Genomic DNA, 15,438 nt, shown 5'->3' with positions numbered 1-15,438 from the left:
GTTTTCTTCATCTTTGGTTAAGCATCATCTGCATGCACTGTGCTGGCTAATTTCATGTCAACTTGACACAGGCTAGAGTCATCTGAGAGGAGGGAACCTCAACTGAGAAAAATTCCTCCATAAAATCAGCCTGTAGGCAAGTCTGTAGAGTATTTCCTTAATTAGTGATTGATTGGGAAGGGCCCAGCCCATTTTGAGTGATGCCATCCCTGGGCTGGTGGTCCTAGATTCTATAGGAAAGCAGACTGAGCAAGCCATGAGGAGCAAATCAGTAAGCATCTCCCCTCCAAGGTCTCTGCATCAGCTCCTGCCTCATGGTTCCTGCAATGCTTGAGTTCCTGTCCTGATTTCCTGCAGAGATGAACAGTGATGTGGAAGCCAAAGAAACCCTTTCCTTCCCAGGTTGCTTTGGTCATGGTTTTCCATCACAGCAATAGAAACCTTCAGTGATTCATAAAGGTTTGCAACTTTACAGCAGATGTTGGAATCCAGTGGTGTGTGTGTGAGTCTACTCAGGAGTCCAGCCCTCAGGGCAGTGTTGGTGTAGGACATGAAGAACACTGGCTTAAAGTCTCTCAGCACAAGTACAAGCAACACAAAGGGATATGACACCAGCAGTCCGGTATACCCTCAAGACATAGAAGAGGACTCTCAGGATGGATGTAGGAGACAACTGGGTGTTAAGGTTGAGTGGTTATAGCTGTAGAGCTATGAATGGTATTTCTCTCAGTCTGAGAACTGAACATAGTTGGTCTCATGATTCTGGGGACCATGGCATCAGTAATCATAGGCTCAAGGCTGTGGGACACAGCGCAGGACTTTGTGCCTTGTTATGTGGCTGCAGTTGGTACTGGGGCTTGGGGCACTCTCAGCAACACTGGTAGAGTTATCTACTCAGATGGTCTCTGTAGGTCTGAAGGGACAAGAAAACTGTTATCAGGAATTTGGGCACCAGAAGCTGCGACCTAGTGTCCTAAGGTGTGGAGACCTTTCCTGAATAACCTAGGCCATAGGAAGACAATGTTCAGGCTTGTGGTATGGTTATCCACACTCCAGAAAGGTAGAAAAAAACACAGTACTGCAGAGATGTGGCTTTTCTGCCATCCTGGAACTGTAGGATATGGGTATAAATGTCTGTGGAAGCTGGGCAGTGGTATTATACGCCTTTAATCCCAGCACTCAGGAGGCAGAGGCAGGCAGATCTCTGTGAGTTCAAGGCCAGCCTGGTCTACAGAGCAAGTACATCCAGGACTACACAGAAAAACCCTGTTTCAAAAAAACAAAAACAAAAAAGATAAGGAATGTCTGTGGATTACCTAGGGAGCCTGTGGTGACCCATGGAAAGCTGTGGTAAGGACAGGGCTCCTGGCACTGTCAGCTACAGGACATGAATGAGTCTGTCCTCGGGCCTTGGGACAACTTGAATGCTGCCAGGGGTTTTTGTAGCAGAGGCCACATTCCCAAGGCCAGTTAAGACTGGATGAATCTGAGATCAGAGCTGCTGGGAGTCACGTGCCTGCAGCTGTAGGAGGAAACAGGGATTCGCCAGCTCTTGCTGGACACATGGGAATACAGTCATCACTTAGCACCCGTTGCCACACCCCAGACTTTGTGGGATGGAGGGGAGGCATTTCCTGGCCCTGAAAGAGCAAGCAGGATGGGATGTGAGTTTGTTACCATGGCAGCAACTGGTCCTGTGGGATGTTGGAGGGGCTACTACCAGGTGAGGTGCATACCAACCCAAGGCTTCTACTGGCCAGGATGGGGGGGAGCTGGCTGTCAGCCTCTGCAAAGACACCTTCTGCCGTGACTGGGAACTGGCATGGGTTCTTGGTACCGTGTGGACCAAAGCAAATCCCTTCTCTAGAGCTAAACAGTCACTATTAGGCCACCCAGCTTCCCAAACTGTCACATGTGAAAGGACTGACACTCTCCTGCTGTGAAGGCCGTGGTCTGCGTCTATGACAAGGTGTGGTGGTCCTTTCCCATTCACTTTTCCCTACGGTGGGGTTTCCACAGCTGTGGTCTGGAGGTGCAATGTCCCCCACAGCGCTTATGTTTGAATACTCAGTCTCCTGCGGTAGCGTTGTTTTTGAAGGTTGTGGAACCTTTAGGAGGTGGAGCATGGCAGGAGGAGGTATGTCACTGGGGAGTGAGCCTTGCAGCTTTATAGCTGGACCACTCCTGATATCTCTCGGCTTCCTGACCGCACAGGCAATGTGGCGAGCTGTACGGTGCTCCTGTCTGGTGCTCCTCCCTCCTGCTCTTCCCTCCTGCTCCTCCCTCCTGCTCCTCCTCTTGCTCCTCCCTCCTGCTCCTCCCTCCTGCTCCTCCCTCCTGCTCCTCCCTCCTGCCCCTCCCTCCTGCTCCTCCCTCCTGCTCCTCCTCTTGCTCCTCCCTCCTGCTCCTCCCTCCTGCTCCTCCCTCCTGCTCCTCCTCCTGCTCCTCCCTCCTGCTCCTCCCTCCTGCTCCTCCCTCCTGCTCCTCCCTCCTGCTCCTGCCTCCTGCTCCTGCCTCCTGTTCCTGTCTCATGCCCCTATCTCATGCTTCTGTCTAGTGCTCCCACCTTGTGCTCCCACCTCTGCACCTTCCCCACTATGACAGACTGGACCTTTTATCCTTTTATCCTGGGCAGGCGTCTCCATGATGGGTGAGGTGACCTGCCGACGTCCCACACAACCTAAGTCAGAAGCTCATTTTCTAGTAAAAGGGGGACCTGTAGGTCCCTGGCCCCCGTTTTGGGTAACTGTTGCCTTGCTTGCTGACCTTGACCTTGATATTCTTCCTATGCTAATTCCCTGCCAGGTTCCACCCTCCTGAATGCTTAAGGGAAGATCCTTGTCTGTGTATCCTGCATAATGGGCCTTAACAGTTTAGATGCAAGATTGTAAAATATCTTAGCGAACTTCTGCCCTCTGGGGTTCTCCCATTGTGCTGTAAGCCTGTATTTAAGACTTCCTCCCTCCTTCAATAAACGGCATTCGGCAAAAAAATTAAAAAAAATAAATTATAAAAAAAAGAAAAAAATTAAGCCTAGAACAAGTAACAAAAATAAAATAAAAATTAAAGAAATAAAAAAATTAAAATTAAAATTAAAAATAAAATAAAATAAGGACTCCACTAGGTTGTTTCAAACCAGATATTTAGTTACAGCAGAGAAGCAGCTAATACCCACCTCCAAACAAGGACCTGAGGCTGACATTTGTTCTTTTCTCTAGTAAGATTGAACTCATGGGCTTGGGGTGCTTGGTAAGTTCTCTGCCACTGGGATGTACCATCCTTATATTTTCATCTTTTTTTTAACGTTTTGAACAGAGTATTGCAAAGTTGTTATGGTTGGCATTAAACTCATCACATAGATCAGGTAGTCCTTGAATTGCCATCCTCCTGTCTCAGTCTCCCAAGCAGCAAGACTAAAGTGGCACCACCATGCTGCTTGTGATTCACTTTGTTATTTTGTTTTTGTTTTTTTCTCCTGAGTTACCATGGCAACTCTCTGTTTGGCTTGGAGTACCCGTCACTGATTGGCTGATGTTCAGAGTTCTCCCTTTGTCTTCCCGGTTCCTCTCTGAGCTAGAATCAAGCCCGGTGTTCCGCCATCTTGGCTGGTATCTCCCCAGGGAGTTTTACATGAGGTGTGTAGGTTGTGATACACCATGACATCACTGCCAGATCCCCATCCCAGCCTAACTCTTTCTCACACTGCCATGGACGTGCAACGTGGAGAAGCCATTTGACTCCACTGTGCGTTTGTTATGAGTGACAGCGGTGGTACTCACTGCACAGGGGTGTTTGGGCAGCGGGAACTCTGCCCGCCCGTCACACTGCGTTCACCCCTGTGCCAGCTGGTACCGTCCCACCATTGGCCCCACAGATGCTTCCTCTACAACAGCAGATCCACCGCGACCCCCTACAGTTTCCTTTTGCTCGGGAAGTCACGTCTTCGAAGCGATTGGGATCCCATGACCCCTGCAGCCTGATTGCTGAGCGCCTCTGACCCTCACGTTCTCAGCCCCATGTCCTCAGTTTCCTTGAAGTTCATCGACTCTTTCCGACTTTTCACAAGGGTGTTTGTCGCCACACCCGCTTCCTTCCCCTTATCCACCCTCATTCTTCTAGATGACATCAACTTACTGTAGCTTGAGTTTTCCTGCCTTGCCCACAGTCAGGACAAATCTCTGTCACCCGCCAGTCCCACAGCCGCTCAAACCCAACCAAGTAAACACAGAGACTTTATATTGCTTACAAACTGTATGGCCGTGGCAGGCTTCTTGTTAACTATTCTTATATCTTAAATTAACGCATTCCATAAATCTATATCTTAAAGTAATCCATTTCTACAAATCTATACCTCGCCATGTGGCTGGTGGCTTATCGGCATCTTCACATACTGCTGGTCATGGCGGTGGCTGCAGCCTCTCTGGTCATTGCGGCGGCTGCAGCAGCTCTCTTTCTGCCTTTCTGTCCTTTTATTTCTCCTCTCTGCTAGTCCCGCCTATCTTTCCTGCCTAGCCATGGCTGATCAGGTTTTATTTATTAACCAATCAGAACAACTTGACATACAGACCATCCCCCAGCACAGCCAAGTGCAGACCATCTCAAACACCTGCACTCAGGCCCATGGTCCTAATCATCCTCTATGCGGACCTGCTGGGTAACGCCACAAAGAACCCAAGAAGGGCTCCCACAGGACATACAGAACATCCCACAGCAACTTACCCTTCTGAGAAGCCGCTCCTTAGTGTCCTGTGCCACGTCTCTAGCATCTGCCCGTTATCCTCTGTTAATAGACGTGCCTCTGTTTGAATTCCCTTGTCCTTGGATAATTTCATCCCTTACTTCCACAATTTCAAACTCCAAGAGTGGAAAGGAGAGATTGAATTTCCCCTCTCAGGGTTCCCAGGGGCAGCAAGGCCTGACACAGGATCAGCACACAGGGGTGTTTTGTAGACTGACTGTTTTAGATGGATCCTGTTTAAGGTGAGGGTGAAGACCTGTGGGCATGAGAAGGGGCAGCAGGTAGTGGATGGAGCAGGATCAGAAGGGTTTCCCTGTCCTGCATGGTTTTTGTGCTGGTTAGTTTTAACTGTCAACTTGACATAACTGGAATCAAATCACCCGGGAAGATCGTCTTAGTGAGGAATTATCTATATCAGGATGGCCTGTGGGCATGTCTGTAAGGGACTGTCTTGATTGTTAGTTGATGTGGGTAGGCTCAGCCCACTGTGGGTGGCTCCATTCCCTAGGCAGGGTCCTTGAAGGATATTAGAGAGGAGGAAGCTAAATGAGAGATGTGAGGATCCATGTGTTTATTCTCTCTCTGCTCCTGACTGTGGACACGATGCTGTAAGTTCTTGTGTTGAGTTGCTGGCAGTCATAGACTGTACTCTGAAATGATCATACAAAGCCCTTGCTCCCCCCTAAGTTGTCTTTGTCAGGAGGCGAGTTCCTTGCAGGTGTCATAGCTCCCTTCGCTGACCCCCAGTTTGGGGCATTCCGAGTCTCCTCCCAGACAGCCTGTGATGGAGTGTGTTCCTGTCCCCACAGCACGTTTTCTGCTGCAGCTGAAGGCCGAGTGCCGTTACCTCAACGGGAGGGAGCGTGTGAGGAGTGTGACCAGATTCATCTATAACCAGGAAGAGTTTGCCCGCTTTGACAGTGACGTTGGGAAGTTCCTGGCAGTGACTGAGCTGGGGCAGCCCATAGCTGAGGACTTGAATAGCCAGAAGGACGTCCTGGACAACTATCGGGCCTCAGTGGACAGGTGCAGAAATAACTATGCGCTTGTTGAGTGGTTCCTGTTGAAGTTAAAAGGTAAACATTGGGCTGGAGATGCATAGGTGAAAGTGTGTGTGTGTGTGTGTGTGTGTGTGTGTGTGTGTGTGTGTGTGTGAAACTCTGAGGCACTTGTGATCTTCTTGAGGATTCTTGTTGGTCAAAAGGTCCTCCAGGGGAAGCAGAGAGCTCAGTGGTTCAGAGCAAGTACTGTCCTTACAGTTCTTAGTACCCACGTCTGCGGCTCACAGAAGCCTGTAACTCCAGCCCCAGGGGATCTGAGTCCCTCTACTGGCCCCCATGAGTGTTGCACACACACACACATGAAAATGCGTGCACACACAGAAACACACACACACACACACACACACACACACACACGGAAACATATGCACATGCACTCATGCATGCACATAATTAAAAATAAAAACAAAATATTTTTTAAAGTTCCTCCTTTTTGTTTGTTTTCTTTCTTAGCATATGTATTTTACATCATTAAAATGGTTAGACAGTCTGAAAAGATGGCTCAGTGGTTAAGGGCGCTTGCTGCTCTTCCAGAGGAGTCAAGTTCAGTTTCCAGCACCCACGGTAGGGTAGGTCGCTCATAAATACATGTGTAAGAGACAGTGAGCCACCCCAATTAAATGTTTTACTTTATAAGAGTTGCCGTGGCCACTGTGGCTCTTCATGGCAATAGAGACCCTAACTAAAACATTAAGCTTCGCTCATTGTCCACTACCCTGAATTCCAGTATTTTCCTCAGTGATTTCCAGAATCTCCCATGCACATTTTAACCAGGCCTGATGCTGCTTAGCTTCTTGAAAATATGTTATTTTATTTTTAATTACATACATATATGTGTGCATGTGAGTGCAGTGCTCACAGAGGCCAGAAGAGGGCGCTGGATCCCCTAGAGCTAGAGTTAACAAGTGGTTGTGGGCCCCCAGAAAAGAACTTGGGTCCTCTGCAAGAGCAGCAAGTGCTTTTAACTGCTGAGCCACCTCCCCAGCCCCCTTGCTTAGCTTCGGAGGTGAGATTGGGCCTATTCAGGGCTGTGTGGCCATAGACTGTTTATGAAATTTCTCTGCTGACACTTCACTGACATTTGCTTTGGTAATTTCCCCAGTTTAGGGTTTATATTTTTATTTTTCATTGCTTTCTTTGAAGACATTTTTTTTTCATCACAGGCAATTTATTTTGTTCTATTCATTCACAGTTAATACAGAAAATACTTGGAAACATTTCCATATAATGTTTGACACAGAAATCATCAAATAGAAGTATACAATGTTAACAGGAGGCAGTACATTTATAATTTATAACCCCAAATGTATTTATAAATTAGAAATGGAAAGATCTACAAATGAAATTATGAAGGTTCACCAAAGTCATTTAATCTGTCAGTTTCTCATTCATTTTTATGAATGAATTTTTTATACATTTGTAATAGATAGAAATAAACCAGAAAAAAAAGAAGAAAAAAAAAAGTGGTGGAGGAAAAGGTGAACACTGCAAGAATACTCAAAAGGGCTGAGAGTTGCAAACGCCAAGAATGGCTTTGCATAGTAAATGGAATAGAACAACTCTGAACTATAGCTTACTTTTCCTGGTTTGGTCTGACAGAATGATTGAATGCTTTTGTACAAAAACCAGAGCCTTAAAAACAAGGATTTGGTGAGATTGTAAAATGGTGTGCCACTTTGGCAAAACAGTTTGGTGGTTGGTCAAAATGCAAAACATTGTTACTCTGTTACTCAACAATTCTACCCTTAGGAATATATCCTCAAACTACTGAAAATGTGCACCTATGAAACATGTACATGAAGGTTTACAGCAGTGTGTTGCTAATAGTAAAAAAGTTAAAACAACTCAAATAGCTATCAAATACTGAAGACATTTTTATTCATGAGAATTTCTGAAAAAATGTTAGTGTGTGCCAATCGGTCCTAGAAGTGTCATTTCTCAGGATTGAGAGGAAACGTTTCCCCAGGTTCCTCCTTTAAAATGAATGCCCCATAGAGGCTGGTGTGTGAAGGACTGTCCCAAGACCAAGCCCCGGTAACAGTGAGCCCCAGACCCTGGCTGGGCCTCAAGTGTCAGCTCAGAAAGAGACACAGTTATACAATGACAGCAATTCTGATTTCAGGTAAGTTTGTTTTGCAAAAGAGAGTGTCACGTCGTGTGTCTGTGTGTGTATGTGTGTGTGTGTGAGAGAGAGAAAGAGAGACAGACAGAAAGACAGAGACAGAGGCAGAGAGACAGAGACTGAGAGGCAGAGACAGTGAAACAGAAAGAGACAGAGAGAGAAGAGAATGCCGTGTCACGTGTGTGGGGATCACAAGACAGCTTGCAGGACCGAGTCTCTCCCTCCACCACATGGGTCCTGGGAGTTGAACTCAGGTCACCGGTCTTGGCAGCAATCACTTTTACCTCATGAGCCATCTCACTGGCCCTAAATGTAAAGACTTTTTAGATTTTTATTTCTTCCCAAACCCGGAGAATCACCTCTCTCTGTGCCTGTTTCCCAGGGTAGAACCATTCCTGAGCTATTTGGGGGTGTACGTGCCTTGAGGTGCTGTGCCCACAATCCGGCCACACTGCTTTCAGTTGAAAAACTGAAAAGATTTCAGTTCAATAATGAATTATTTTTTCAAGCTATAAAATAAAACCTTAGAGTTCCTCAGATCTAACGGGCCCCTGCGATCAGGATCAACGTCACGGAAAGTTTGGGAATCCTGCCTGGACTTGACCTGGGTGGATGGAGCAGACAGACAGACAACCTGGGAGGACACTCCGCCCTCGTGACTTATTCTCACCTCCCTTTCTCCTCTAGCTGAGCCCAAGGTGACTGTGTACCCGACAAAGACGCGGCCCCTGGACCACCACAACCTCCTGGTCTGCTCTGTGAGCGGCTTCTACCCCGGACACATTGAAGTCAGATGGTTCCGGAACGGCCAAGAGGAGAAGACTGGGGTTGTGTCCACCGGCCTGATCCGGAATGGAGACTGGACCTTCCAGACCCTGGTGATGCTGGAGACGGTTCCTCAGAGTGAAGAGGTTTACACCTGCCAGGTGGAGCATGCCAGCCTGACCAGCCCTGCCACAGTGAAGTGGAGTGAGTGGGAAGCTCCTGACCCTGAGACTCCCCGCCCACCAGGGAGGGGGCGTGGTTTACCCCAGCCTATCAGCTCTCTGACCCTGAGACTCCCCGCCCACCAGGTAGGGGGCGTGGCTTATTCCACAGGGAATAACGCATAAACTTTCCAAGTTACCAGCCTTTATTCCTTACCTAGTTCAATGTCTACACCCACTATACTGCTGATTAAGAAGGGAGCTACGTGGAAATGTTCCCAAACAGAAAGTCATTGAAAAATAAAATAATTAGAAAGACTGAGTGAAAGTTCCGAGTGCCTCCTGCTAAACATGTCAATGAAGACAAATATCGCCAGCACAGCACACAGTAGGAGTGAGGTTCTCTGGCAAGAAAGTGTACCTCTAAAGTTTAGGCCATGACCCCAGAAAGGAACTGAAACTAGATGCACCTCCTCAGGACAGCAGCTATCAAGAGTAAAGTGGAGCTGCTGGCCCAGGCTTTACTGGCCATCCTACTCTCAGCCCTCGGGAGGCAGAGGCAGGCAGATCTCTGAGTTCAAGGCCAGCCTGGTCTACAGAGCAAATTCCAGGAAGGCCAGGGCTACACAGAGAAACCCCATCCTGAAAAACATCAACAACACAGTCAGTGAATGATGCATTTCACCAACTTCAGTTCTCTACAGTGCAGAGGACTCTTAAGTGCGATGTATGTCCTCCACAACAGGCTGCTTTCTCCAGAGCTCCCGGTGATATTGGACCAAGTTACTCATGAACCCCAGGCAGCCGCCCCAGTTCATGTCATCCCACAAGTGCAAGAGAAGGTGGACTCCACACCTGAAGATGTTTGATGTGCAGATGAGTCCAGCAGGGGACGAAGTGCAGATGAATCTGTAGCAGGACAGAGACAAAGGCCGCTCTGGGTCTGGGTCACGATGTACATGGTTCCTCTTGGTCTGGTTCCACTCTGACCCTGTGTCTGTGGCTGGTGCCCTCAGAAAATGCCTGCGGGCACCACAGTTGGCTTCTCGGTCTGATATGCTCCTTTTCTGTTGGTTGTAGAGACCGCTCGTGGGTACCATGTTGTTGGCCAGCATGTGTAATATGCAGCACTACCCAGCCACCGGCTGCTGCGGCTGTGCTAACAGAAATGCTGTCACGAGTTCCATTGTGAGGGCTAGTGTGGATTATAAAGCAGCAGCAGATATCTGCCTTCCCATCCATGGCTGCAGCTGCAGTCTTCCACGCAGGCGGCTTTGTGTGGCTCTGGAATGTCTTTCCAGGAGTGGCCAGCTCTGGCTCCCCTAGAGCTCTCACTATCAGGGCCCCAATGAGGGGTGCTGACTTTGAGATAAAACCCACACCTGGCTTCCCTCCTCAGGGGCGCAGTCCACGTCAGCACGGAGCAAGACGCTGAGTGGAGTTGTGGTCGGTGTGCTGGGTCTGCTGTCCTTTGCAGGGGGGCTGTTCATCTGCTTCAGGAACCGACAGGTAAAGAGCCTGGTGGTGGTCCATAGTCTCCATAGCACTTCAGGGGAGAGCGGTTGTTGGTTATGCTGTGGCGCTGCTCCCCGTGTCTGGCCGCTGCGGGCGGCGGCCATGCCAGTGGAAGAGAGTGCTGATTGGAAGAATCACAGCCATGGTTACCTTTTTAGAGTTTTATTTTAGAGAGAAGGGGGGGAGAGAGAGGGAGGGAGAGAGGGAGGACAGAGAGAGAGGAGCAGATGGAAGGAAAGAGCGGAAAGGAAAGAGAGGGACACACAGAGGGCCCACCCGCTTTTTAGGCTGGGACACCATCACAGACTGATGACGTAATTAAGGACCGAAGCCTTACAGAGGCTTTGCTGAAGTTAGTTATCAGGGCGTCAGTAGAACCTCTGTGAAGACGGCCATCCCCTAGGTGACCTCAAACTCTAAGCAGCTTCTGAACGCAACAGTCTACGGCTGCTAGGGTGCAACCTGAGGAACAGTGACTTGCAGGTAAGAGAAAGAGTAAGCAGCCTGGAAGAACAGGTTGAGAAGCGCAGAGAAGGAAGAGCTACTGGGCACTGCCAGGGTCCGGCCAGCGGTTCACACTGAGCCTTGTTCCTGCACTTACTGAAGGCCTGTGCTCTGAAGCAGTGTTGACTTGGGGCCTGAGAAGTTCCTCTGCTCACGTCACGCTGTCAGGAGAGGCCTGGGGTGGTGAGAGAAGCCACTGCAGGGTTAGGTCTGGAAAGGCCACTGTCCCCTGTGCTCTGCAGGACTCCTGAGCTGAGGAGAGGTGACAAGGCTGAAGGAAGGAGCTCCCCTGTCTCCATGGCATGAAAACGTGTCCTGTCTGGTTCGCACTCCTCCACTGACACTGCTTCCCCAGGACCCGGCTCCTCCTGACTCTGGACCCTGTGTTCCCTGGTGGTCTGCTCAGCCCCGGCCTGGGCCCACAGCCCCAGGACAGAAGGCCTCTCCTCGTCCCTGTCCTGCCCCCGTGGATTCCCCTGCCCTTTGTCTGGTGCATCTGAGCCCATCCTGTGGCACTGTCCCTTATCACGTTTTTTCCTCAAGTAAGCATGCAGTTTTAAGGACAAGATGTAGAAAACAGGAAGGAAAGATTACATCACCACAACAGAGCTTTCATTTAGTTACAAGTATGTGAGGTAATGCACATGCTGAATTCTGAATTCAGACATTCCGGGTGTGGGTCTGTGTGTGTGTGTGCGTGTGTGTGTGTGTGTGTGTGTGTGTGTGTGTGTGTGTGTGTGTGTGTAAATCAAACACGATGTTCTACATTGTAATTACATATATATCCCTGACTGGCCTATAAACTAGGTTGACCTCGAACTCACAGAGAGCCACCTGCCTCTGTCTCCTGAGGGCTGGCATTAAACGAGTGTGCCACCACACCCAGCTGGCTTGAACTTAATTTAAAAAATTCAAAGACAGTTCCTACGCATTCAAAACAAACGTGGAGATTGAAACAAGTGTGATAATAAAGTATGCAACAGGCATCAGGCTGTCAAAGTAACCAGACCTTCCTGCCCCTTGTCTAAGACACAGCACGTGGCTCGTCAGAGACTCACAGACGTCATAATGACAGCTAGAAATGAGTTTAGAGTGAGCCAGAGGGTTGGTTCACACGATGGACGTCCGCCCCTCTGTGGATCTTCACGGAGCAAGACGCTTGCTGCAGGTCACAGGAATGTGAAGCAGGAATTCAGCGGACTATAGCAAAAGCTAACACCTGGAAGACGCAGGGCTTTTCCCGAGGAAAAAGCCAAGCCTCAGGGAGTCTTGGTGTTACTCGGCTTTGTAAACATATCAGCTGTTTTCTGCTATGGATTTCATGTGTACTTTTATAGTTTTCCCAATTGACTCTTTTTCCTAAGAACTACTCAACAGTGTGGATTGAGGCATTTGGATGACAGCCTCAGGCAAGGCTTCCTTCCTCCAGGCCTTTTGTCTCTCCTTTCTTAGCATTAGAGTCAGAAATCTCCTTTAGCTACATCCAAGGCCAGAGCTAGCTCCCAACAAGAGCATTTTATCTGAGACACCTATCAACACCTAAAGACCAATGGCAGACAGAATAGAGTCTCCTGAGTTAAAGTAAATATCCATTCGAAGACACCATCCAGGTCAGGCGGACCTCAGACCCTCCTTTCTTACACAGCCTTAGCAGAACTTCCCTCTTGACGTTTAACTTAGAACAAAAGGGTTTTTGCACACCAGGTACATCAGGCTGTGACACAGCTGCCTAGATGTCCCCACCCTGCCAGTAACGACACCACCGAGTTACCAAGACAGTTACAGCCCTGAAGAAATATAAGCAGTTTTATTTTACTCATGATTTATACTAACATTATAGACTCCTAACATTTTACCTAACCACTTCTACGAATGTAGTTTGAGCACATAAATTCCTTTTTTCTGATATATTAACTGATTTTAGCTCTTAGTTGACCTCCTCCTTTACCACTTCCTTTTTGGGTTGTAAAAGAAAGCCTGAGAGTCACTGCCTGAGGAAAACTTTTCTTCCTTGATGACCTTGTAAGAATTCAAGCCTGGTGACCTCGCCTTAGTCAGAGCACTGCTATTGCATGGGTGTATAACTGTAAACCCCAGAGACTTGGGGGAGAACTAGATTGTAAGAGAACTAGGCTGGAGGAGAACTAGATTGGAGAACTAGAAGACAGAAATAGAAGGATGAAATGGAAGGTGAGGAGGAGCCGGATGGGGGAGAACTAGGTGGGTAAGAACAAGATGAGAGAGAGAAGATGGGGCAGAACTAAGATGAAGGTTTAAGATGGCACTTAGAGGGAACAGCAGAAAGATGCAGGGAGGATCAGGCAAGAAAGGAGCTAAGTAGGAGAGCAGAGTAGAAGCCATGTAGAGGGAGAACTCACTCAGAAAAATAAAGTGAATGGATTAAAGAGTTTCGTGTACGTAGATTCATTCAGTATCATCAAAGATTAATATATCAGCTGGTTGTAGATTCTTCCACGGACTGTGGGAGAGGGCTATCGAGGGGCTGAGGGGTGATGTCATTCTGTATACTGTGACTATATGTTGTTCTGATTGGTTGATAAATAAAGCTGTTTGGCCAATGGTGAGGCAGAATAAGGTTAGGTGGGACATTCTAACTAGAAAGAGAAAAAGGCAGAGCTGGGAGATGCTGCTAGCCGCCACCAGGAGAAGCAAGATGGAAAGATACTGGCAAGCCACAAGCCACGTGGCAAAGTATAGATTTATAGACATGGTTAATTTAAGATATAAGAGCTAGCTAGCAAGAATCCTGCCATTGCCATAGATTAAAAATAATATAAGCCTGTGTGGGTTTGTTTGGGTCTGAGCGGCTGCGGACCAGGTGGGACACAGGAAAACTTTCAGCTACAAGGGGCTGGACCCCAATAGTCCTGTCAGACACTAAGCTTGGTTCCAATCAGAGCTGAAGAGTTAGTTTGAAAAGTAAACTCAAGAAGCGAACCATCCGCTCAGAAGACCTTTTCAGTGCAGCGATTGCAGTGCAGCGATTGCAGTGCAGCGATTGCAGTGCAGCAATTGCAGTGCAGTAAATGCAGTGCAGTGATTGCAGTGCAGCGATTGCTGCAGGAGAATTTACACGCCATCACGAAGGACTCATGCTAGTGCAAACTCAAGGTCTCTGTTATGCATATTTTAAGCTTTATTATGTATTATTTGCATAAAGTATATTTTCTGGGTGTGATATTGGTTGCATTTGACAACATCGGCACCTTGATCTTTCCCCCAATAATTTTCTTATCTAATGAAACCTCACTGCTTACATGTGGAGTTTAAATACAACTTAATGAGTCCCCAGATTGCTAAATAGAGGTAAGAAATAGACACAAACCAGCAAATAAAATAAATAAGTAAAGTCTTACTCTGGTTTTCTGGAGCATTTTTCTGTTTGCAGAGTGATTTAGAGGAAACATCTTGAGTATATTCAGTCGTACTGTCTCCCTGTCTATCCCTTCAAGTGTTTACCTGTACCCATTTCCCCAGTGATGATTTATAGTTCTCCAAACAAAAGTCTTCCTAGTGTGCTGTTAGTGCTGGCTGAATATCTGGCCTTTTTAGTATCATCTTCTTGACTTTGTTTTCATTTGTTTCTGGAAGATTTTTTTTTTTTTACAATGGCTTTGTACCCTACATTTTTAATTTTCTTATTAATACTATGCATTTGTCTGTTATTTTTCTTACTTCCTGAGTATCTGGTTATATGAAAAAGGAAACGATTATATTTTGTATTCTTTGAAATCCTAATACCTTTTTGTTGATTTATTTTACCATTTTTTCACTGCCCAACACCATAATGTACTAGATACCACATGGGGAGTTTCAATGCTCTGTTCCATGTCTGATGTGCAAAGCAAGACAGCTGTCCTTCCAAAGGTCAAATAAATTGCTTTTTATTACAGATTTCTTAAGAAATCAATTCTTTCAAAAAAAGAAAAAGAAAAACAAAACAACTTTAATGTTAAATTCTACCACAGTCCATTTTCTGAGTCTAACCAGGTGATCAAAGGCTTTTCTCCATCTTTCAATTAATGTGGATTGCATCAACTGATTCTCAAATGTTGAAACACTCTGGCCTTGCTGAACAAATTCTTATATTGTCACTTGATTGAAGCTTCTAACATTCTCTCAATAGTTCAGCGCCTCCTTTCCACATCTGATCTTTCTGCTCTTGACAGTGGATGTAACACTTTTATGTTTCTGCCCTGAAATTTACCACAGTAATGGCTGGAAACTGGAGTTGTCAAAAAATAAACTCCATCTTCCATCAGCTGCTTTTGTCTGGGTGCTTGTTATAGAAACAGAAATGAACTGAATGGATCAGACCAGAAAGCCGAGTCTGTGAGGCTGGAACAAGGGAGAGGCGGACAGAGTGAAACCTTCAACAGCCCTACTCTAGTGACCTACTTCTGTGGCCAGACTCACCTGGTCCACTTCCCAAAATGTCGCCATCATCCAGAGAACAGTTGTCAAAACATAAGACTATTGAGATTCAAGCTACAGCATCCCACCCCTGGCCCTCAGGTCTCCTGGCCATCTCCTAATGCAAAGGACTCTGCA

The 15,438-nt window shown here is 47.2% G+C and overlaps 2 protein-coding genes across 2 annotated transcripts in view; both read left to right on the top strand.

Annotated features, from left to right (window-relative positions):
* LOC102914016 (H-2 class II histocompatibility antigen, I-E beta chain) overlaps window positions 1-14,831 on the top strand; it is a 57,117-nt gene extending 42,286 nt beyond the window's left edge. Inside the window, exon 6 of the mRNA XM_076558311.1 lies at window positions 11,109-14,831. Coding sequence (XP_076414426.1) covers window positions 11,109-11,122 — 14 coding nt within the window. The 3' untranslated portion in view covers window positions 11,123-14,831. The remainder of the gene's footprint in view (window positions 1-11,108) is intronic.
* The window catches only part of LOC143270017 (H-2 class II histocompatibility antigen, E-D beta chain-like), a 30,606-nt gene extending 15,775 nt beyond the window's left edge, over window positions 1-14,831 (top strand). The window contains exons 2-5 of the mRNA XM_076558312.1: window positions 5,548-5,814; window positions 8,609-8,890; window positions 10,247-10,356; window positions 11,109-14,831. Of these exons, the coding sequence (XP_076414427.1) occupies window positions 5,548-5,814; window positions 8,609-8,890; window positions 10,247-10,356; window positions 11,109-11,117 (668 nt within the window). The 3' untranslated portion in view covers window positions 11,118-14,831. The remainder of the gene's footprint in view (window positions 1-5,547; window positions 5,815-8,608; window positions 8,891-10,246; window positions 10,357-11,108) is intronic.
* Window positions 14,832-15,438: the final 607 nt, after the last annotated feature.

Source organism: Peromyscus maniculatus, chromosome 21, assembly GCF_049852395.1.
Source record: "Peromyscus maniculatus bairdii isolate BWxNUB_F1_BW_parent chromosome 21, HU_Pman_BW_mat_3.1, whole genome shotgun sequence".
Lineage (NCBI taxonomy): Eukaryota > Metazoa > Chordata > Mammalia > Rodentia > Cricetidae > Peromyscus > Peromyscus maniculatus.
This window is presented reverse-complemented; position numbering and strand designations above follow the sequence as displayed.